The 26,019-nt window shown below is 35.0% G+C and overlaps 1 protein-coding gene and 1 pseudogene across 1 annotated transcript in view; one reads left to right on the top strand and one right to left on the bottom strand.

Moving 5' to 3' along the window:
- The window catches only part of TTC27 (tetratricopeptide repeat domain 27), a 146,187-nt gene that overhangs the window by 39,510 nt on the left and 80,658 nt on the right, over positions 1-26,019 (top strand). Inside the window, exons 9-10 of the mRNA XM_069494121.1 lie at positions 2,463-2,529; positions 21,522-21,635. Of these exons, the coding sequence (XP_069350222.1) occupies positions 2,463-2,529; positions 21,522-21,635 (181 nt within the window). The remainder of the gene's footprint in view (positions 1-2,462; positions 2,530-21,521; positions 21,636-26,019) is intronic.
- On the bottom strand, positions 8,550-9,143 carry LOC138400163 (HAUS augmin-like complex subunit 2 pseudogene; annotated as a pseudogene).

Raw genomic sequence — 26,019 nt, 5'->3', positions numbered from 1 at the left:
TTTAATTGTTTGGCAGAAACCACTTAGTTGTTGTCTGAACCTTAGAGCATGCAGTTTATAAACCTCTGGGTTAGAACATCAGTGCATTCATGATTTGCATGAACTGAGTTACTGTGGGGGATAAACAGCGATTTTCTTATACTGCCTGATCTCCATCTAATCCCCATGGCTGCTAACCCCTGTGTAGAGGTGACTTGGACATTGTGGTAGGCTAGCTTGGTTTGGAATGGAGACTAAGAGAAGGTGTGTTCTTATGGATTGTAGATTGACGCAGCAGTGGGGATAGCTTCGTGCTCCTTCCCTAACTCTTGCCCTTTACTTGAGTTTGATTTTTACCTGAAAACCAAACACTGGAACTTGCCCTATGTCTCTTATACCTCGGTATACCTGACGGCATTTACATAAATCACTGTGGGAAGAATTCCTTAAAATATAGCAGCCCTATAGAGTGATTCAGACTACTGAGTGGGGAAGGGTAATTCTCTTTTAAATTAACAGTTTGATTTTCAAGTGTGCGTAGTAGTAATACAGTTGGTCCTCCATATCCACAAGTTCTTTTTCTATGGATTCAACCAATTTGGATCAAAAATATTCTGGCAAACAAAAACCTAATAAAAAATAATACAACAATGAAAAACAATATAAGCAAAACAATACAGTTTAACAACTATTTATATAGCATTTCTATTATATTAAGTATTATACATAATATAGAATGATTGAAAGCATGCTGGAGGATGTGCATAGGTTATATGCAAATACTGTACCATTTCATGTAAGAGACTTGAGTATCCTTGGATTTTGATATCTGTGAGAGGTCCTGGAACTAATTCCCTGCAGATACTGAGGGTCAACTATGAGTATATTATAAACCTTTGACAGTAAATTATGTGAAATAGTGGTGACCCAACTCAGTGACTATGTCATAATTATTTGTAATGAGCCTGTAGCATTTCACTTTATCTGTATACTATGTGTAATGCTTTTAGGATTGGAATTTTTATGTGAGAGATGAATGCTGATCCATTTTGGATGAGGTTCTTATCTTGGAATGCCTTTTATACCCTTGTTCACTCATTAGAATCTTAGTGTCTAGAACTAAAAGGACCTTAGGAGGGTTTAATTGGATCATCTTGCCACCTGATACATAATTCCTTTGCACAGTCAAATTGGAAATGTCTAAGTGCATGTACATGTGTGTTGTGTGTGTTTTAAATGAAATTGTTTCATAGTTCTTTCCTTCCCCATTCATTTATATTTCCTTACCAAAAATAGAAATAGGTTCATTTAAAAATTATTATGTGAACATTTTATGCACATTATAGAATTCTTACAGTACTGAAAATAACAAGAAAGTATTATTGTTTTATGGAGTGGTATTTTCATTTCACTTTGAATATATGTAATATTTACTTACAAAAGAATTTATATAATATATAAATGTAAATTATATAGTATAGTAATAAAGTGAACACTGTTGAACCCACTACTCCACTTAATAACTAGAAGATTGCAAATACCATTAGCCCAACCTGTGTGCTTCTGCATCTCATCCTCCTGCCTCTTCTTGAGATAGCTGGTACCTTGATTTTGTGTCTGTCATTTTCTTGCCTTTAAAAAGTATATTTAATCTCATGTTTTGTATACCTGTAAATCAATTGCTTCATTTTGCTTGTTCATGAGCTTTATAAATGTGATATCTTATATAGTCCTTTGTGATTTGCCTTTTTTCTCTCATTATTATATTTCTATTATTCATGGTGCTATATGTAGCTACAATTTACTTTGCTGTATAGCATTCCATTGGAAGAATATATCACAGTTTACCATTTTCTTTTGGACATTTGGATTATTTCTAGATTTTTGCTGTTACACACAGTATCACTACGGTTATTTATGTATATGATTCTTGGTTCACTGGTTCAAGAATTTCTCTGGGGTGTCTTACCTAGGATGGAATTATTGAGTCGAAGATATGTAAATGCTGAGTTTATAAGATAGTGCCAAATTGTTTTCTAAAATGAATTCTACCAATTATACCTGGATCAGCAGGATTTTAGAATTCCTATTCTTCTGCCTCTTTGACGGTTTCTTAATTTTTCCCTGCCAGTGGTTATAGTAATATTTTCTTTATTTTTGGCATGAATTTAACAAATAGGAGTTGTTGCTGTAATAATTCTTTTCATTTTCTTTGTGGAGTGGCACAGATTGGATTTCTTTTTTCCTAATAAGATAAATTATGTTGACATTTAGTACACCCACTACATTTTATCAGCATTTTTTATTACTTTTTATACTTACCTTTGGCAAACTCATGTCTACATTTGTATATAATGCCATAATATTTAAATACGTGCTTTCAAATATATAAAATATAGCAACTGCTTTGTTTTTTTAAAAAAGAATTAGATATTAATACAATATGCATTTTAGAACTAATTTGCTTTTTTTAAAATTTAAAGCATAAATCTCCAAAAGAACAACCCCGTGCATAAATTAACTGAAGAGGAGCTGCTGGCATTTACATCAGTGAGTAATATGTTTTTCCTTTCCAGTTCATATTTTTTCCTTGTGAATTATTTTGCCTTTGGTATGTTCTTGCCTTAGATTGCTCACGTTGAAACACTGCCACTTAGGAAAGTAAGGGGAGAAAAACCTCATCATTTTAGTTTCCAAGTCACATATATCTTGCTGCTGACTTAAACATAAACATTTTTCTTTATGCTTGGTTGGATTTGAAGGTAGTGACCAAATATTTCTTGTTCATTGTTTTATTCTAGGGCCCACTCTGCTATCTTGCATATAATAGGTGCTCAGTAAATATGTATTGAATGAATAAATGAAGTAACAGAGCCAGAGCCACTATAGTCTGCACTCTTATGCCTAAAACCGAGCACAGTATGGGTGTGCATATGGTGAGAAAGAAGAGCAGGGAGCAGGAGAGCCTGGGTTAGAGAGGCCAGGGAAGGATGGGGTGTCAAGAGCATGGGATGCTCATCAGTGTTGAGCAGAGTAGAGCAGTCAAAAAAGAAATGTGGATGGAGAAGAAACCATGGGAGTTGATAATTAGGAGTGCATTGCTTTCGTCTAGGACAGTTTCAGTGGGATTTCTGGATAGTTACCTTAATTCAGAGAATTCAGGAGGGAATGGAGTTGTAAGGAAGTAAAGTTGATAGGTAAAGACCACAGTAGGAGGAGAATGGCAGTGAAAAGGAAAGATGGAGTAGCAGATGTTTGTGGATTCAAGATCGAAGAAGGGTTTTCAGCCGAGCATTGTGGCTCATACCTGTAATGCTAGCACTTTTGGGAGGCTGAGGTGGGAAGATTGCTTGAGGCCAAGAGTTCAAGACCAGCCTGAGCAAGAGCGATAATCTGTCTCTGCAAAAAACACCGGCCACAGGTGTGGTGGTGGCTGTGCCTGTAGCCCCAGCTATTTGGAAGGCTGAGGCAGGAGAATTGCTTGAGCCCAGGAGTTTGAGATTGCAATGAGCTTTGAGGATGCCACTGCATTCTTGCCTCGGTGACAGAGTAAGACCTTGTCTCCAAAAAGAAACCAAGGAAGGGTTTTCAAGAAGAGAAAAATCACAAAGAAATGGTTGAGTCAGTATCTTTTGGCTTTATGGGTGAAAAAAAAGATACATGTGTTCTTTAATGAATACAAGTTGCTTAAGATATATCATTTTTTCAGTGACATTTTTATTATCATAATTAGGAATCAAGTTAGAATTCTGATGTTTTCTTCCATTGTTATTTTTCAGATAAGGCAAAAGAAAGTAATTTTATCTGGTAGAAAGAAAAGCTAGCTTGTTTTGTGCTGTAATATAAATTTTGCAAATCACTCGTTCCTACATAGTCTCTTAAAAATGACTAGGTATTAGTCATTTGAGCCCTCTGGGTGCCTGCTTTCCCACTTCAGTGTTCTTAGAAATCTTTGATGTGTATCATTATATCATGTGTATTTTAGGTAACTATATAGGAATGTCCCTATTTATTCAATTACAAGGAAATTGATGTGTTAAAATTTTTAAAAAGAGCATAAAAAACATATTATGTACTGTTCATTTATTCATTCAGCTGATATCTATTGAATATATAATTAATATATACAGGCATTGTGCTGGTCATGGGGGATACAGCAGTAAACAGTGTCTCCTTTCTGGAGTTTACATTAATTTACATTCTTGTGTGGGAAATACTTAGTAGTAGACAAAGAGAGAACTAGATATTTGACAGAGGCGCTAAGGAGAAATATACAGCAGGGAAAGGGACTAAGAAGGGGGTGGATGGAAAGATCCCAGTGGGAAGGTGACGTTGAACAGAGATCTGCATGAAGCAAGGTACAGGGGAGGGAAATGGGTGGTCTGAAATGGCTGTTAGCTTGAGTCAGGATAGGGAAGTACAGAGCTAGATGGGGACAAGAGTCTAGGTGATAAATGGTGACCTGGAGGCATGGGATTTTCCGATGACTGAGGTAAACAGGGACGTGGCATATGATAGGAAATGTCCCTGCTGGTCTCCCCTTGGGATAGATGGTTGGTAGTGACATCTTTTTGGATTGATCTCATAAGCAGTCTATCATGGTGTATATGTATGTCTTACAGTTATCCTGAAAAGACACTAAAACATTCTTTTTACATTCAGTTAATTTTTTAGCATTTCTTATGGGCTGGGCATATTTTTCTTTCCTTTTTTAAAAATTCTTCCTTTCTTTAACCTATTCTTGTTTCTCTATACTGTGAGATACTTCTCAAGTAGTTAACTCTGGTAACTTCTGATAGTAGGTAAGTCATCACTCCTAGCTTGCAATGAAGGCCATAAATTCAGGTTTTATACGTTTCCTCCTAAGGGCTTTATGCTGCATGATTTTCCTGCTCTCTCTTTGCCTCCTGTAAGAACTGACCTGAAGACTGATCTTTTTTGGAGGAAAGCTGATGACAGTGACTCATAGTGCCAGGCCTAACTCTTCTAAAGAGATGATTTTGTTAATCCCAAGTGTATCTTTAACTGGAGACAAGTAGGGCAAGAAACTTATATGTGAGAAGGGCTTTTAGGAGCCCCATGAAACTTTGGGCTCTGCACCTCCTCCCTTTTTAAAATCCCAAATGAAACATACAGATATACCAGAAAAACCCACGTCAGCTCTTGTCACCTCTGCCTTCATCTATCAGTCTTTCCTCTTATCCCTTTGTGCATGGTATTGAAGTGGATAAGATGGTGAACTAAAAGCAGCCCCTGGTCTCAAAGAAGAAAGAAACTTTATTTACATCTCATAGTATAACTCCAAAAGAGTACAAATGGCCCCCAACTTACGATGGTTTGATGTAATGATTTTTTGAATTTGCAGTGGAGTGAAAATGATATGCGTTCAGGAGAAACCATAGTTTAAGTACCCATACGTGCATTTTGCTTTTCACTTTCACTACAGTATTCAATAAATTATATGAGCTGTTCAGTACTGTAGTATAAAATAGGCTTTGCGTTAGATGATTTTGCTCTCTGTAGGCTAATGTAAGCTTATATTCTGAGCACGTTAGTTAAGGTAGGCTAGGCTAAGCTATGATGTTTGGTAGAATAGGTGTATTAAATGCATTTTTGACTTAGGAGATTTTCAGCTTATGATGGATTTATCAGGATGTAACCCCATCATATATTGAGGAGCATCTGTATTTGAGAAAAGAGGGAACACTTTTAGGTGCTACCCCACTTCTGAGCTCTTGAAGTTTTGTCTGTGCCTCTCTTTTTTGCAAGGGTTGTATTTTGGCTTATAGTTTAATGAATTATGTATATGTATTTTCCTTCTAAAATTATAAACTTCCAGTTTTAGAGATTGGGCTCTGTTCTTTTTCAGGTCCTTTACAAGGCCTGGGACAGTGCTTTTACTCATAGGTCTTACTCAATAAATGTATGCAGAATAAAAGAATGAATGAAATATATGTGCTACAACCCTGGGATAGGATTGATTCTATTCTAGAGCTGCATTTCTCCACTTTAGTTCCATAATTTAGTTAGTACTACATGATGGTAGGAATAACTACTTGTTTCATCTTTCTCTTCTGTATAATTGGAAAAGTGGTGATGTGCTTCTCTCCCAACACCAGAAACTTTATTTGAGGGTCAAATTGTAGAATGTACATGAAAGTACTGTGGAGTAGGTAGAGACTGGTGTAACATTCAGTGATGAGCCAGGCCATTTGGTCACTAGTTTATAGGAGAACATTCCTATTTTCAAGCAGCCTAAATGGATAGGATCTGTTTGGAATTGGCCAGAGATGTGGAAACATTGGACATAGAGAGGAAAGAAACAGCATAGTCTTTCTTGGTTAGCATCCATTTCTCTGCTCTGGCAGAAGCTTGGTGGCCTGAGACTGGAAGTGTGAACTATTGAGCCTATGAGGTGTCTTCCTCTTTTGATGGAAAAGCAAGTGCAATAGAAGTCGTAATACTCCTACCAGAAACATGTAAGCACTTGGAGAGATAGGGACCACGATTATTTGGTGTTTGGTAAATATTTATAGGATAAATAAATGAATGGCTTATTGGTTCTGAATTTTGTTCAGTTTTGATGAACTGTCCTAAAGTTTACTAAAATGATGGTAAAATCTCTTTTTTGCAGAAATATTTGCCACTGTTTTTATGTTGGTACAGCATGTTGAAATATATGTGAGATTTCTTGGGAAAATGTTTTAATTCAGCAAATTCAGAAACTTGTCCTTAGAAAAATAGCTTTATTTGTTTAAGGTTATTGTTATGTGGTACTGTTTCTGAGATATTATATCTACATGTTTCAGGAAAACTGAGTCATAGTAAAAATAACCCATATTGTTTTAGAGAGCCATTTATGTTGTATCGGCTTGATAATTTAAAATTAGCTGTGTTATCTACGTTACTTCCTTTCAGATGAGCCAAGTCAGTGACATTCAGTAATGTTTTTAATTTCCTTTCATTGTTGAAAATGGGAACGATTTTGTTAATTCATACAGGTGTTTCAGTTTTCATTGGCAAAAGGCTTAAGTGTGAATTGGTACTGGCAGCTTGCCTTCTGACTCTCTGCCTGAATCCTCTAAGGTCTCTGTAAATGAAAGAAGGAAAAAGACCTTTGGAAGTTACACATTATACTGTATGTATTAATATTTTCTTTTTTTGCTATTGATTTTTAAAGCTATTTAATAAGTATTTATGAGCATAACATAGTTTGCTAATTATCTTTACAAATTAAAATGATCACTGATTTTTCTTCTAGGGAATACTCGTTTCCTAATTTTAATTTATTAAGATAGGCAATATAACTGGGTTAATGATACTTCTGATAATTTGTGTTACTAGAGTTAATTACTTCAGGAGTACTTCACACAATAGAGGAATCAGCACATCAAGACATAAACAAAGTAAAACAAATCCATGCCTACACATGTCATAGTCAACCTGGTGAAAATAAAACATGAAGAGAATGTCTTGCTAGCAAACAGAAAAATATGACACATTAAATAAGAGGGAGTAACAATCACAAAGACCTTCACCTTTTCATTGGAAACTATGCTGTATAATTTCTCTACTCTGTCTTTTCCTCTAGTAGCTCTCTTCCAAATCAGAACTGACCTGGGGACTGATCTCTTTTTTTTCCTCCACAGTTAAATATGTGTTGAGGTTAATGCTTATTTGTGAATTTCCCTTCCAGCCATGTTGGAGGAACTGGTAATGGGCTTGAATTCCCATTGTCAAAAACTACAAAACTGGACAAAATATATGAAATATCAATGTATAAAAAGGATAATGGCATGGCCAAAAAGCATTTATCTCAGGAATACAAAATTAACTTAGTATGCAACAATGCAATTCATTTTATAAATATAGTAAAAGAGAAAAACAAAATGATTATTTTAATAGAAACAGGAAAGCCTTTGACAAAATTCAACACCCTTTCTTTATAAAAACTCTTAGTAAACTAAGATTAGAAGGGAATATCAAACTGATAAAGTACTATCTATGAAAAAATCTATAGCTAAAATCATTATTGGTGAAAAGTAATTTTTCCCCCAGCTCAGGAAAAAGGCAAAATTGGCTACTTTCTCTGTACTCATCGAACAAGAACTCCCAGCTAGTGCCATGGACAAGAAGTTTTATAAATGGTATGCAGATTGGAAAGGAAGATGTAAAACTATCTTCATGCATAGATGCCATTATTATATCATAACAAACCTTTTTTTTTCCAATTCAAGAAGACTCTTCTAATTCAGAAACATGCATTTTTTAAAAAGACAATAAAGAATTTACTGCTTGAGAAATGGTTAATTCACTTATGTTAATAGATCATCCTAATTATATTTAATCTTCAGTAGCTTTACTGAAAAGTGGAATGAAAATATATGAAAAACAAAGAAAAAGTCAGTTTGGTCTTAATGAACCTTAATCCTCCAATATAAAGAGGGCTGTTTCAGTATTGCTAGCAGCAAAGCCTATAAAATATGTCACAATTGACTAGAAATAGACTTAATATGTGACTATATATAATTAAGCAAAAATAAAGTTGCTGATCACTTGGCAATAATAGTTTAGACTTGAACTTTAGAAGTGAAAGGTAAAGGAGGCATAATAATGTTATGTTTATGAAGATAATTTTCTCCAGCTAATATTTTGGGGATACAAGAAGAAATTTCATTTTGTTGTTTTCGCCACTTGAGTATATTCTCTGCTAGTTCTTCTGTTTCAGTCATCAAAACATCCATCTTTGCGAAAGCCTTGCTCATTTTCTTTAGATTTGCATTTAAATGAGGGATATTTCTAATTGTTTCAAGATGGGTTTCTGATTTCTCAATGAAAGTCACAGCCAAGTCCAGCAAATGTACCAAATATCTGTGATAAACAGCTTCAATAGGTAAGTTTTCCTGGCACATGGGTTTCAACAGTCTCTGCCTGAGGGACCTCTTCTCTTTTAGCACTGCTTCCAAATGATCATTCATGCTTTGCAGAATATGACACTTCTGAGCCAAATAGAAAGGATGAACAATATCTGCTGTATCCTTTGCTAGTTTCAGGAGTTCAATTTCCAGGTTTTTCTGATAGATTTCAGCTTGAATATTTGTGATCTGCTGTAGTCTGGAGAAGTTCATAAAACAAGAAGTTGTTTTCTTAGATATATTTAACATCTCCTCCCCGGAGGGCGCTAAGATTGAATAACAAACCTTAAAGAATCAATATGAAAGCTACTAGAACTAACAAGCAAGGTCTGAGAATACAAGGTTAACATAAAAAAAATTTAATTATATTTATATATACTGGCAATAATTGGGAAAGAAATTTTAAAACCATTTATAATAGATTAAAATAAATCAAATATTTAATGATAAATACAACTGAAGTGCAAGACCTGTGCACTGAAAATGATAACGAATGCTGAGAAGATCTAAATAAATGGAGAGATTTACCATATTCATGGATCGGAAGGCTCAATGTTGTTGAATTGACATTTCTCCCACAGTTAAGCTTTAAATTAAATCCAGTAGCAATCAGAATCCCAGTAGGCTTTTTTTTTCCTTGCAGAAATTGACATGCTGATTCTAAAATTCATTTGAAGGACTTCTGCTTCCGTAGTGGCCAAGTAAGCTTTGATTAGAATCATCCTTCTACAGATAAAATTTATGAACTGTAGATAAACTACAAAAACAAAAAAAATCCCAACTACCTGGTGATACTGGGGAATGGCCAAAGGCAGAAAGATTGTGGAGATAATTTTTTTTTTTTTTTTGCTTGGAAGAAGGGAATAACATTGGGTGATTTTCTTATTTTCATTGTTTTTATCCTGTGACTAGGTCTCAGTGTATTACATGCAAGGTAACTAAAACTTTCATAGCAAGTCCACAGTTTTTTTAAGGACACAGGTTGGGGTTACCATGACTGTTGGAATGTGAGGGAGAGCATCTCATAAAGGAAAGAGTGAGGGCCCCACAAATAATCCCCACAAATGAGGATTCTTACATTCTTTATATAATATAAGCTTTGTCCAGTCTCTGGCTCACCGTTGAACCATGCCTGTATAGGGCATATTCCAAACAGCTCAGTTAAGGATAAAGGAATTTAGATGAGATTTGAGCAGCCACCCAAGATACTGTGTATGCAGGTTTAGTCAAAGCAAGTTGTGCATTAAAATAAAAAAGCCCAACACTATGGATCAATATAACCAAATTCATGGCCTGCACAATATATAACATTCACAATGTATAGGATACAAAATTGCTCAGCAAATGAAGAAAATGTGAACCATTCACAAGAGAAAAAACAGTCAGTGGAGACTGACTTTAAGATGACCTAGATGTTGGAATTTGCAGACAAGAATTTTAAAAAATACCTCCTATAACTATACTTAGTGACATAAAGGAAAAATGTTTGTAATGAAAGATGACACATTAAATAAGAACAATGATTCAAATGCCTTCAGCTTCTCATCAGGAACTACGAAGGGCAGAAGGCAATGGAACATCATTTTTAAAGTGTTAAAAATGTGTCAACCCAGAGTTCTGTACTTAGTAAAAATATCTTTAAAGATTTATGACTAAATGAAATCATTTTCAGATAAAATAAAGAGAATTTGTTATCAGCAGACCTGCACTATAAAAAATGCTAAAGGAAATTCTTCAGGCTGAAGCAAAATAATTACAAAATAATATGGAAACTCAGATGCTCAGAAATAAAGAGCACCTGAAATGGTAATATAAAAAAATCTCATTTTCCTTAGCATGTTGTTAAAATACATATCTCTATTTAAATCACATAAAATTATCTCTTATTATTTTCTAAACTACATAGAAATGGTGGATAAGTGGACCTGTTAGATTGCAAGGTTTCTACATTTATGTGAAGGATTACACTATTACTTCTAAGTAGATTGTGAAAAACTAAAGATATTGTTATTCTAAAGCAACTGCTTAAATGCAAAGGCATCTAGCGAAAAGTCCAGTGAGAAATTAAAATGACAAACTAAAATATATTCAAATGATCTAAAATGAAGACAGGAAAGGCAGTACAAAAGAACAAAAGATAACTGGCAAAATGGTATATCTAAATCCAACCATATGAATAATTATGTTAAATGATAATAGATAAATACTCCAAATAAAAGTCAAAGATTGTTATAATGGAAATAAAAAGCAGGATGCAACTATATGCTCCCTATGAGAGATGTATTTTAAATATAAAGACTCAGATAGCGGCAGGTATGGTGGTTCATACCTATAAATCCCAGCTTTGAGGCAGGAGGATCGCTTGAGTCCAGAAGTTTGAGGTTGCTGTGAACTATGATGACGCCACTGTACTCTAGCTCAGGCAGCAAAACAAGACCCTGTCTGAAAAAACAAAACAAAACAAAAACAAACTTACTTAGCATGAAAATAAATGGATGGAAAATATTATCCCATGAAAAAGGGAAGTATAAAAAGGCTGCATTTGCTAAATTAATATTAGATAAAATGGGCTTCATTACAAAGAATTATTTCCAGAGACAAGGATAACTATTTCACAATAATAAAGGGAAAATTTACCAGGAAGACATAACAATCATAAATATATATGTGTCTAATCATGACTATGCAATACATGAAACAAAAATTGACAAAATTAAATTTAAAAATAGGCAATATCACAATCATAGTTGATTTTAACACTCCTCAGCAATTGTTAGAACAATTAGACAAAAACAGAAGGCAAATATATGGATAATTTGGGGAATACTATCCACCATTTTGACTTAATTGATGTTTATAGAACACACTTAGAATATGTGCTCTTTTTAATTGCACATAGGATGTTCAGCAAGACCATATACTGGGACAGTAAAGTAAGTCTCAATAAGTGAATGATTAAATGAATAAAAATTTGACATCATATAGAGTATATCCTCTTTCCACAGTGGAATTAAATGACATAAATAACTATTGGATGTCTAGAAAAACCCGATATTTGTAAACCAAACAATTAAACAACATACTTTATCCATGGATCAAAGAAGAAATCACAAAGGACATGCATATCTGAAAGTCAGTCATCAACCTAAATCATCCTGAGTCAAATCAAATCATCTCAATGTTACAGAAATTTTCTCCTATGTCTTCTTTAAGTAAAATTGTTTTAACATTGGGGTAGTACGCAATTTTTAGCTAGGACACTAATTGCATGACCCATAAAAGAAAAAAAAAGTGATCAATTGGATTTTTTAAAAATTAAAACCTTCTGCTCTTTGAAGACAACATTAAGAAAATGAAAAGACAAGCCACAGACTGGGAGAAAATATTTACAGTGCATGTATCTCACAAAGGATTTGTGTTTAGAATAAAAGACCCCTTCCAACTCAGTAATAATAGGGCAAATTAACCAATTAATAATGGACGAAAGATTTGAACAGATATTCCAACAAAGATATCTGAATGGCCAATGAGAGCATGAAAGATGGGTAATAACATTATTTATCAGGGAAATAGGAATTCAGAGCACAATAAGATACCATTATACATCACTCAAAAGACTTAAAACACCTTGTGGGATAATTGGAACTCTCATACATTGCTGGTGGTAATGGAAAATGGTACAGCCGCTTTGGAACACAGTTTGTTGTTTTCTCATAAAGTTAATCTTCAGTTGCTCTAGGTATATTCCTAGAGCACTTTCATTTCTCATGAAATGAAAGTGTATGTCCCCACAAAGACTTATCAGGTGTTTATGGCTGTTTCATCCATAATTGCTTAAAACTAAGAACAACCCAAATGTCCATCAACAAGTGAATGATAAACTGTGGTATATACATCTAATTAAATAATACTCATCAATAAAATGGAATAAAGTGCTGATAAATGCAACAGCATGGATGAATCTCAGGAACATTATTTTGAGTTAAAGAAGCTAGACTGCATGATTCCATTTAATTGAAATTCTAGAATGGCAAAACTAAATCATAATGATAGATCACAAATTGATCTTGCACAGTGGTGCAAGAGAACTTTTTGGGCAGATGGGAAATTTCTATAACTTGATTTGGTAGTGGGTTATGTAAGTGTATACATTTGTCAAAACATCGCAATCTATACTAAATAAGGATTTATTTTATCTATCATATACTTCTCTAAAGGGAAGAATACATGTATGTTATTTAGAGCTATAATATTTAAGATTAGTTCATCAATAATAGATTTGTGTTTCAATATCAATTAGTCTTTGTCATCAGTTTCAGAAGTACAACGCAAAATACTCAACCTACCCAATGTATTAAGTGGAAAGAATGTAGGAGAAAAAATTCCCAATACGAAATTGCTCAGTGCTCTCATTCATTATGAAGTTTACTGCTTTTTTTGAAGTAAAATCAGGCTAATTTTCCCTAAGTATTTTGGAAACCTGCATTCAAAAGGAACCCCAAATTTAAGTGGAAGAATATACTGTTTAGAGCTCAAGGCAGGAGTACTCTTGGCCCTTAGCATTTAACGCAGGTTGTTGATGTTGGAAAAAATATTTGTTGTATTGAATTTCGCTCCGCCTCATGATTGAGAGTTAACAGAAAGATAGCCAGGATGAATGTAGGACCTTAACAATTCTTAAGGCAGGATGCTTGTATATCAAATAGCATGGGTAATTGACATTTACGAAAATCAAGTGAGATATTAATATATGATTTCAAGCAATTTCTTGTGTTAATGGATATGAAAATAGCTAATTAGTAGAATTCAGTTATTTTAAATCTGCAAATGTCATGTTGAGAGAATCTATTAATATATCTGGCCTGGAAATTGAACTATTGGTTGTATGGCAAAACGTTAGCACTTGGGGAATTTGGGTGAAAGCTGTATAGTAAGTCCTCACTTAATGTTGTAGTCAGTAGGTTCTTGAAACTGTGACTTTAAGCAAAATGACATACACCTGGCCCTTGATTAACATCATTCCATTTCAACATTAATGAGAAAAAAATCGGTTTTTTATACCTCATTTTGCCCAAAGTTGCAGTTTGCAAGAACATATCCACTACGTTAAGTGAAGACTTAATGTATAGGAATTCTTTGTGTTATTCTCTTAACTTTTCTGAAGGAGAAAATAAATCTGAAAATATCTGAAATTTAAAAATTAAAGGAAAACCACCTCTATTTAAAACACTACAGAAAATGAGCAAAGTCCCCATGGCTATACAACCAGTCTTATTTTGGGTTGAAGATATAAGCAGGCTCTCTGGGACATACTCAAACCACTACTGAACTTGTCAGTCTGCCTGTGTCTCTATCTAGGTTTCAGCCTTGTGTCTTGCCTCAGAACTCTATTCCCTGCTAGGTCAGATATTTTCCAGGGACCTCTCTGCTTTTGGCAATACCTTTCTTTGGGGGTATTGTGCTATTATCTTAAGTAGCATAAGAAATAGGGAGGAGTTAATAAATAAACCTAAAGACATAGATTAAAACAAAAGAAGAAAGACTAATGGACCAGAGATCAAAGACTTCCACTTCTGGCAATATGGTGGACAAAATGCTCTGAGAGACCTACTAGCTACTGAACAGGTAAACTCCTTAGTAAGCCCCTTAGTGGGGCTTGCAGTTCCCAGATAGGAGAAATATACACAATTTACAGCTGAGATGGTTAATGTATTTGAATATCAAGGAATCTCTTTCAAACTCATGGCTTTGTGCTTCTGTTTTTGGCCATCATTGAAGCCAAAGCTCTTAGACGTTTTGACATTGTGAATTAATATGGTGTTAAAAAATGAAGAATTCAGTTTGAAAATAATGCATATGTTTTAAGTTGGTCTGCTTTACATGATAGTGTGAAAGGTGCACCTCACATCTTCAGAGTGCAGAAGATTTTTCTTTTTTGAGAAAGCCAAATGACCAACAAATTGATATCTCTGGTGTCTTTGCTTTCTATATGAAAATTTGCATAGCAGAGAAAAGAGTTTTAAAAGCTTAATAGCAGAAGATCCAGAATCTCAAGATTTACCATGCATGCTACTAGATATTGTGGGAAAAAATAGATGAATAAATCAATCCCCTAGGTGCTAAGAAATGAAGACAATATTTAGGACCAAGCAGTCAAAGAAGGCCTTGTTCACCGAGGGAGGATTTGAGTCCGACCTTGAAAGACAGATAGGATTTAGATGGAGTGATGCATAAGCAAAGGCCAGGAGATGAGAGAGTGTAAGCTATACTAGGGTGTCTTTAGCTGTGTTGGAGAACTTGTTTAGGTAATAGAGACTTAGGAAAAGTAGATTTGAGACAGTTTTTAAATGATCTACAGAGCACAGAAAGGGAATTTGGACTACTGTTCCATGTCCACTGTGAATAATTTACGGATGAAACTTGGAATTTTAAGTTTATTGTTATTTGGTGCTGATTTTAAAAATGAATTCTCTTTTAAGTAGATCATTAAAAGGGTGAAATATTAGTTCTGCTTTTTATAGTATTTCTTTGTTCCTTACTTTGCAAGGTCAGCCTGACCTGGGTGGGCATCATCCGATTTGGCTTTAGTGTAGCCAAATAATTATGTGCAAGGAGACCTCTGAGCTGGCTTTGATTTATATATGGAAAAAAGGAGCTATCTGAAAGCTCCTTCATGTTTAAAGGAGTAGACTTTTGTCTGTTATATAAAGGGATCCTAGTGACCTTTGGAAGAAGATTATTTGAAACATGCAGTGATAAGAATGAAAAGGAAATTTATTTTTAATAGAAACAACATTCCTGTTGCTTTTCTGGGGCATGAGGGAAATATTATATATAGTGGGATATTGTTAGCTGAATAAAGTAATGTTTCTCTATATGTATACATATAGCTTGTCATAATATGAAAATTTACGTTTTAGTGTTAGTTTAAGTGGTATTTACTGACTTGTTCATTTCAAGCAGTTAACTGAGTTTCCTCAGATGTTGGTATGAGGCTGAGCTCAGGTGGTATATCTTAAAGTGATAAGCTCCTACTAAGGCTTGCAGAACAGTATCTCTTAGTCATTAAGGAGTGTTCTCAAAATATCTTCTTACATTCCTCATCAACAATTGCTGAAGTGGATTGATTCTTTAATTTATAAAACATTATAACTATAAGTAAAAGAGATATTACTAGAGTTTATTTCAATATTCACAGCAATCATAAAAATGTTAAGAGTATATGAAAAATTATATTCTTATAAAAGTTAACTGGCTCAGTGAGTCACTTTTTATAGATTTTCATCAATGAGAGTTGACAAATGGGAGAACATTTCTTAAAATAGCCACACAAATGTTATCATTCATATGTAAGTGGTTTCTGGCTTTTGTTCCAATGTGTAAAAGTGGTGGAAAGTCCGTCTCATGTTCAAGCACGTACAGCCACCTCATCGTTGCAAATGGCATAAGGTTCTTTAGCAGTGTCCTACTTCTGAAAGTGGGGCTTGTTGAATATACCAGCTTTCTTAAGCTTCTTTTTCAAACCTCATTTGGACTGTTAGCCCATACTTAAAATTTAGTGAGCTGATTATTACTATAGTTAGTAGACTCTGTGGTTAAAAATAAGATAGCATTTGCAACTGTATGATTCCACATGAGGTGCCTAGAGTAGTTCAGAGACAAAAAGCAGAATGGTGGTTGCCAGGGGCTGGGGGCTGTGAGGTGGGGATAAGGGTGGGGTGAAGGGAATGGGGAGTTGTGTGTTGGGTATAGAGTTTCAGCTGCAAGATGAAAAGAGTTCTGCAGATTGGTTGTACAATAGTGTGAATGTACTTAACATTACTGAACTGTATGCTTAAAGATTAAGATGATAAATTTTTATGTGTATTTTAGCATAATTTAAAAAAGTTAAAAAGAAAAAATAGCGTTTGTAATATAGTGTCAAAAATACCAAATTCCTAGGAATAAATCTATCAAAATATTTATAAAATGTCTGTACTAAAATCTATGAGATGTAAGAGAAATCAGTGAGCACCTAAGTAAATGGAGGGATATGCCTTGTTCATAGAGGACTCAATGTTTTAAAATTTCATGTCTCTCCAAATTTATTTTTTTTATTTTTTTTTTTTTTTGTTGAGACAGAGTCTCACTTTGTTGCCCAGGCTAGAGTGAGTGCCGTGGCGTCAGCTTAGCTCACAGCAACCTCAGACTCCTCGGCTTAAGCGATCCTACTGCCTCAGCCTCCCGAGTAGCTGGGACTACAGGCATGCGCCACCATGCCCGGCTAATTTTTTCTATATAGATTTTTAGTTGTCCATATAATGTCTTTCTATTTTTAGTAGAGACGGGGTCTCGCTCAGGCTGGTCTCGAACTCCTGACCTTGAGCGATCCACCCGCCTCGGCCTCCCAGAGTGCTAGGATTACAGGCGTGAGCCACCGCGCCCGGCCTCTCCAAATTTATTGATGTAATTAATACAATCAATCCTTAACAAAACTCCAGCAGTTTGATTATTTTGGTGGTTGTTTTTGTTGTTTCTCTTATATTTGTTTTTTGTGGAATTAAAGCTGACTTTAACATTCATATGGAAATGCAGAGGGCTAGGAATAGCTTGGCAGTCTTGAAGGAGAGCAGAGCTGGAGGACGTACATTGCCGGATAGCAAGACCTATTTTAAAACTATACTAATTGAGACAGGGCTTATCAAATTGTGGTCCTTGGGCCAACAACATCAGCTTCCACCTGGGAGCTTACTAGAAACGGAGTTTCTCTGGCTCTACCCCAAACCCTATTGAATCAGAACTTCTGGAGTTGGGGCCAAGAACTCTGTTTTAACAAGCTTCTCTAGTTTATTTTTATGCACTTTGAAGTTTGAGAAACAGTAAATTAAGACATTTTGACACAAGGAAATACAAACCAACCAGTGGTCCCAAAACAGATTCATACATATATGGTTCCTCTGACTTATGACAAAGGTAGTATTGCAGGATGGTGGTGAAAGGGTAGGCATTTCAAAATAGTACCAGTTAATTTATGTATCCATATGGAAAACAGATATCTTAACCCCTATATCATACTGTGTATAAAAATTAATTCCAGATAGATTGACCATCTAAAGTGAAAAGCAAAACTATAAAGCTTCTAGGAGAACATCTTTGAAACCTTAGGACAGACAGTCAAATAGGACAATAAAGCTCTAACCATAAAATAAAAAATGATAAACTGGACCGTGTTAATATTAAGCACTTCCTTTTATCAAAAGATACCATTAATATTTGTAAAGCACTTACACCACTGCCTGGCCAGCACAAAGAATGTGTTGTATAATTGTTATTAGATAAAAATAAGTAATATATCACCCTCCTCCAACAAAAAGGCAACGTTTTCAGAAAATAAAAAAAAATAATTATAAATTTTAAAAAATTGTAAACACCCAATAGAAAAAAATGGGCAAAGAATTTATATAGGGACTTAATATAGAGGCATTACAATGATCATTAACATATAAAAAAGGTACTCAACTTTATTAGTCATTAGAGAAATGCAAATTAAAACTGTAATGGAATACAGTTGACCCTTGAACAACTCAGAGGTTAGGGGCACTAACTCCCTTGCACAGTCAAAAATCCAAGTATAACTTTTGACTCCCCCAAAGCTTAACTACTAATAGTTTAAAAAATTCATTCCAGTTTCTTGTATAGATGTGTTAAGTTCATTTAAATGTTTGAATACATCTTCTGTGCAGTCTAGGTGAAGGTAAACTATGGTGCTCCAAACTTACCAGCTGTATTAGTGCATTCCTTGAAAGAATCTGTTTTATTTCTTTGAGCCTATCAATGCTAGAAAGCATCAAAATGCAGGATGCTCTGTATATTTCTATATGAAAAAAGTGACAATTTCTTGTACAAAGCACAGAAGCATCAAATTACAGGTGATTTTGTATGTTTTTGTTTATCTTAAAAAAGAAACATAAATGTAACAATCGTGGTTATAAGGGGTTCTCTTGTACAACAGAGATAAACATGCTTTAATAATGTACAACCAGTTATTTTCAAATTAATGCTCTCTGAACATTTCACCAAATATGAGGATGGAGCTGCCAGATACCCTGAAGTTTACAAGGACATGATTCAGTCATGTTGGGACATCATTTGGGTTTCTGTCACTTGGAAAAAATTCTAATAAATTTGAATATTTATGTAAGATAAAAAAAAAAAGCTTATTCTTGTGCACAACTGCTATTCGCCAGCACACATAGCTAGATTAGGCATGTTAGACTTTGAGATAACTGACGACCAATACATTTTCATGGATGAGTTGGTTTACCAACTCTGTGCCTATTAAACAGTAACTCCCATTCTTCTCTCCCTTTACTGGTGACCACCATTCTACTTTCTGTAGACCTCAACTTCCTGGGCTCAGGCAATCCTCCCATCTCAGCAGCAATCATCCCATGTATCTGGGACTGCAGGTGTGCACTACCATGCCCAGCTCTTTTCCTTAGCTGCTTTACTATCAAGATATTTCAGGCTCATGTTGTACATGTCCTTCCCCAGACCTAGCTATTTCTCTAAGGAACAGTGGGTAATTAGGGTATTCATTGCTTCTAGGTTGGTCATTGCGTTTCAGTGGATGAAACTTGGAAGTGTATGCTTTGCTTTTAAGATAAAATGCATCAATCTTCGGCTGACTTGGAAGACTTTTCCCACTGTTTTACAGGGATGTTGCCTCAGTGCTCTTCCGTCCTGTTGTCACAGGTTACAGATCATAATCCCTTTAAGAAGGTGAAAAGAAAAAGGCGGCAGGTGATACCACCCACCATAGGTAGTAGAATCAGTTTTACAGATTTACCTAATGAGAAAAGTTCTTTACTTTGAAAATTCCTGAGGTCACATTTTATAATCTTCTGCCAACCAGTGTTGCACATTTTAAAGAATTAGTTTTCTTAACATCTTCTATTTCATCATCACACTTTTATAAGTGCCAAATGTACCTATTTATGTTGGTAAATTCATTCTTTTTATAGATTTAAGTTAATGGATACTAACAAGATAACATTATACATTAATATTGTAAACTATATTTTAAGAAGATAAAAACACTCTTAATTTGCAAAGTTAGTTGTGGAATAAGATTACCTAATAGACATTGCATTAGAATATACACTCTATGAGGGTAGGGACCTTGTCTGTTTTGTTTGCTACTCTGTCCCTGTGGCCTAGTGCACACTGCTTTGTACAGAGTAGGTGCTCAAGTGAATTAATAAACAAACTTCAGTAAAATTCCATTCTTTTGATTCTCCTGCTCTCTTATTTGTATATTTTTGCTTATTCCTCTTCTTCTACTATCTCCAAGGTTCTTGATTGATTTCTCTTTTTATATTACTTTACTTTCTAATGTTTGTGGGTAGTATCTTCTACTTCCAGGAGGCAATCATATCTTAATTTAGCATTTAAATGAACACAAGTTCATTTGGAGAAAGTGTTATAAAATAATATAAAGATGTTCTGGGGCTGAGAAGACCTAGTACCAGCTTTTGCTGTTAATGAAGGTTTGACATTGAGTGATATAACCTGTTGGGGCTTCATTTTCCTCTTAATTGTAAAGTGGTTGGTCTAGATTAAAGCTTAAAAATTCAAATGCCTATAGTGGCCAGGCAGGTAATACAAATGAATGAAGTGAACTGGGCATGGTACTGTAACGAGTTGTAGGATGGAGGACTTCTTGCTAACCTTTAATGAGAATTAGGAGTTACGAATGAGTTTGACCAAAGATGAATACTTATGTTATCTTACTTAGCCTAATGATTCTTAAAGTTGGTTACACTTGAGAATTACCTGGGGAGTATTTTAAAAAACACTGATGCTCAGATCCTGCTCTCAGAGATCTGATATACTTTAAAAACAAACAAACAAAACCACTAAAAAACCAAAAGCTTCCCAGGTGCTTCTAATGGGTAGCTAGGTTTTGAGTGATTAATTGTACTGTAACTGGATGTTTTCCGCACCTGACTTTTAGAAACAAGCAAAGGATTGATGGTGTGAACTTTCATATGAATGAATAGGTCTTTTCCTTTTCTTTGCAGTGATCTTTACTGAAAGTTATTGTTGTGAGTGATCACTGAGAGGCAGTATTGGGTTCTAAGTCATCATCAAACAGAGCTTAAATTGTGTTCATTATACCAAGCAGTCCCTATTTATCATAATACATTTTGTCCCTGTTTTTACTTACCCAGTACTTTCACTTCATTTACCACTACGTTTGTGGTCATATTTAATGGTTTCTACTACATTCTCTAAATTGATGGTAGTCATGGCTTTTTCTGAGGTTAGGTTTCAGTATGTGCATATTCAGTGTTTTATTATGGGCCAGATGCTCCTTCGAGGAAAGTATTTTAACTAAAATTGGAGACTCCCTACCCTAACCAAGGCCAGAAAGCATTCTCATATGTTTTAGAATGATTTTCTGTGATATAAATTGAAAAAAGAACTTTTTGCCTTTGTTCACTGAAAAGATGTTCAAGTCTGCATTCAGCTGTATCCTGATACTTTCAGAAGAATTAATGTTGTCCTATTCAGAGTGGGATCATCAGCTTATCCTTCTTTTTGTGGTCTCTCTCTTTTTTTTTTTTTTCCTTTCTCTTTCATCAGTGTTTGCTTTCACAACCAAAGTTCTGGGCCATTCAGACATCAGCTTTGATGCTCCGGACAAAACTTGAAAGAGGAAGCACACGCCGAGTGGAACGGGCAATGAGGCAGACACAGGTAGGAGTTAATGTGGCAGTTTTTGTTTTTCTTCCAATTCTCTATTGCTATCAGTAAGCATACACGTATATTAAGACTAAAAGAATGAGATGGCTTACATTTTACTAACTTTGTTATTATTTAGAGTATACGTTCTAGAATTTGACCTCTTGGCTTCAAAGCTTAGCTAGTCGCTCTATGACCTCAGTAGTTAACCTCTCTAAGCCTCATTTGCATCATCTGTAAAAGAGGGTAATAATAATAGCACTTATAGGTTTATGGTGAGCATTAAAGGAGACAATATAAGAGTTAATTTAAAAAGATATGCAGTCCCATAGGTACAGGTTGTATAAGGAAAGAAAATTCATCCTAATGCAAAAATAATTCACTAATGAACTAACCACATGTAAAATTAATCAATCCACATTCAGGCATCATTCTCCATTTAATACTAATATTTATTCCTGTCTGGTGAGTCAATATCATTTAGTCTCTTTCACACATTGACTGGTAAACTATCCATGTTGCAAATTTATCATGAAGAAAACCTGAAAATTCTGCAAAAGATACAAGATTTCATAAGGTCAATGTCTTACTCTGTGCTTCTACAACAAAATACCTGATACCAGGTGATTTATAAAGAACAGGAATTTATTTTCTCACAGTTCTGAAGGCTGGGAAGTTTAGGACCAAGGCACTGGCAGTTTTGGTGTCTGGTGGAGGCCCCTTGCTCATGAATGGCACCATCTAGGTGACCTCACCTGGCAGAAGAGCGGAAGAGAGTGAACCCATTCCTTCAAACCCCCTTTTAAGAGCCCTAGTCTCTAGGTCACCTCCTAAAGGCACCACCTCTTAATACTTTCACATTGGCCATTAAGTTTCAACATAGGAATTTTGGGGGACACATTCAGACCATAGCAGTCAATAAAAGTGATATTTTTTAAAGTTTACTTTTATTTCATAACAATTTCAAACCTACATAAAAGTGTAAGAACAATGTGCAGAACTCCCATATACCCTTCACCATGAGACCCCGTTCAAGTTTTACCCGCCGTCCTAGTAATGTCTTTTGTAGCACAAGGATCCAAGCACAGCATGTAGCTGTCATGTCCTTTCAGTCTCCTGTAATCTGGGACAATTCCCTAGTCCTTTTCTGATCTTTATGGGTTTGTGTTTTTTTAAGATTATTGGCTGGTTATTTTTGAGATGGTCCTTCAATTTGAATTTGTCTGATGTTTCCTCATGATTTGATTCAGGTTATATAATTTTGGCAGTAACATTACAGAAATGTTGTTGTGTTTTTCTCCCCTCAGGTGGCACATGATCATTTTTCTTATCACTGGGAATGTTTTTTGGTCACTTGAGTAAGCTCATGTTTGTGACATTTCTCCTCCATGTAGAGTTATTCTTTTCCTATTGCAATTGATAAACATTTGGGGGGAGTTACTTTGAGACTATCCTATTTGTCATCCAACTTTCACCCACTGGTTTTAGCATTTATTTTTTAAAAATTTAAAATTGTTTTCTACTTACTACTGTTAGTCAAGGAGGTTTTTAAAAAAACCCATAAAAGTAAATCTTTTATGAGTTTATAAGTGTATATCTTTTCAATTCAAAACCTGTATCAGTCTGAATTGTGAAGGTTATGTTTTTTGATGTCAAATAACAAGAATGTGTTTTGAGTGAGGAACATGGGTTTAAAAAAAGAGTCCAATCACTGTGCCCTAGAGTTTTGTCCTTTCCTTGGCCTTAACTGTATTTGAAGTCTCTTCATTTTGCCATCCAACTGCTACATTATCAAAAGAGTTGTGTAGCTCTCTACTGGTAGAACAGAATTAGGAAGTTGTTATTTCTGCCTCTATAGGGTGGTACCATAGAAAAAATCTTTTTACTCCCTCAACCCATAAATTTTGGAAATTAGCCAGATCATGTTACAGGATGGGCGCACACTTTGTCTAATTTTCTGTCACTGTTGAGTCATTTAGCTCATAATCTGAATTTTTGCCAATTCCTCTGATTCAGAGTTTGATATTACTGTGTTTTTGAAGTTACTACATCCCTAAAGAATAGGAGGAAAATGATTTAGAAATGTATGTATATAGAAAACAATGGTTTTTTTTTTGTTTTTTTGCTAAGCAATGTATATTTATTTTATTTTTTTATTTTTTTATTTCAGCTCATTATGGGGGTACAAAAGTTCAGGTTATATATATTGCCCATGCCCCCCCCCCATCCCCCCGAGTCTGAGCTTCTAAAAAAAATTCTGTTTTAGTTTCTGTGAAAATCTTTTCCCTTCCATGCTGGATAAAGTGATAAAACGATAAACTTTTAAAGCTGGAGGAGAAAAGTAAGCTAGAAGGGAGCCTTAGGGGAAGCTTAATCTTGTCTTATATGCTGAGGAAACGTAGGTGTGGTGAAGTCAGGTGACTTGCTCTAATTTGTCTAGCTGGTTAATGACAGTCTGGACTGTAACTTACACAGTTACAGGCAGTCACTTTAAAGGCTCCAAAGGCAGGTCTTAAAGAAGAGCAGATTGGAAGGGATTTCTAAGTGACACATGTTAAACTTACAAAGAAATTGTTGCATCACACCTAAAGGTAAATACATCAAGATTATGTTATAAGATCCACAGAGGAGGAAGGAACTCCAAGTTCAGGACAAGCCATTAAAAACGCTCTATCTTATGAAATTATTTTAGGCTGGAGTGCTTTAATTATTGCATAGTCAAGGCTATGGTGATGTTGGTGATGAAGCAAATAATGTTTATGGAAGCACTGTTTATTTAATGGCTATGATTCAGAAGCTGCTTGAAATAAAATGAGATCATATTCTTCAGTAATCATTTATACTCTGCTTTTTTTTACCAGTGGCATATAAAATAGTACTCACTATCCTCATTCAGCTTTCCCTGCCCCATCTGATCCATTTCATATGTGCAACATTTTCTTTATCATAAGATCACATCTTCTTTAGTATGGTGAAAGTAGTGTGTTATACATATGCTATGGTTTAAACGTGTCCCTCAAGGTTCATGTGTTGGAAACTTAATCCCCAAATGCAACAGCATTAGGAGGTGGGACTTTAAAGAGGGGATTAGGTCATGAGGCCTCTGCCCTGAGTAATGGATTAATGCCATTATCACGGGAGTGGGTTAGTTATCACCAGAGAGTAGGTTCTGGATAAAAGGATGAGTTTGGCCCCCTTCCCCACTCTATCTGTCTCTCTCGCTTTCACTCTTGTTCTTCTGCCTTCCGCCATGGCCATGTGATGACACAGCAAGGCCCTCACCGGATGCTGGCCCCTCCATCTTGGACTTCCAGCCTCTAGAACTTCACGAAGTAAAATCTCCGTTCATTATAGATTACCCAATCTTGAATATTCTGTTTATAGCAGCACAAAATGGATTAAAACAATATGTAATCCAGATATGAAGCAAATTAATTGAAACCACAAACCTTCAGAGACCATATTATTTATGTCCAAACCAAAAAAATTGTGGGGAAAAATGTGTAAACCAACTTTGTCATTGTTGCCTAAATTTCATGATAAACTGCTCTAACCTGATGTTAGGTAAACTTAGTTCAGTCATTGGGGGTTAAAGTTAGATTATTTTATGTTTATTGTTAAAATAATCTTGCTAATGGATTTTCATTACTTAGTTATCTCTTAAGCCTGTTAATTTAAATTGTGAAGATCTGTCCCTGTCCAAGTAGCTGTGCCTCTAAAGATGATTACTTGGCAGGAATATTTTCCTTCACCCCTGAATTTCTGGGAAGACATTGCATTGAATTGGGAATTGAAGAATATTGCAGTTTTCTGTCACTGGAGTCTGTTTGAAATTGCAATTTGATTTTCTTAACTGTGGTAGTTAAATCAGATTTCATAATTTTTAAATGAGTTTTTCTTTGTAGAACATCTGTTCTTGATACTATAGCTGCATGCTTGCTTTGAAGGAATAGGGATTTTTATCATGGTTAATTATGGAGGGAGGAGGACCCAGAACACAATGATTGTTACCATTGTGGAGATTATTGCTCCTGTGTGGGCTGAAACATTTCTCTTAAAAGTTGGTAGTCCTTTCTTTATATGAGCCTCGTGACCTATATCATTAATTTCTAGTAAGGATTAAGGGCATGTCATAACAAAACCCAGACTGGAGGAAAATTGGTCACAGTAATGTACTGTCAGAATTTGTACACTGAGCCTTGCACTTGTGTTTGAATAATTTGAGAAAGAGTTGAGAAAGAGTTCCTTTATGGATTTTTTTTGTTGTTGTACTAGTGGAATTACCACATTCTGCAGGCATTATGTGTAACACCTGAACCAAGTCCATGGTTAGTAGTAGCAAAGTATGTTTTATTTTTTTAAACTATGTCACTGTTCTTAATTGCTTTTAATTATAGAA

Source organism: Eulemur rufifrons, chromosome 19 (assembly GCF_041146395.1).
Source record: "Eulemur rufifrons isolate Redbay chromosome 19, OSU_ERuf_1, whole genome shotgun sequence".
Classification (NCBI taxonomy): Eukaryota; Metazoa; Chordata; class Mammalia; order Primates; family Lemuridae; genus Eulemur; species Eulemur rufifrons.
This window is presented reverse-complemented; position numbering and strand designations above follow the sequence as displayed.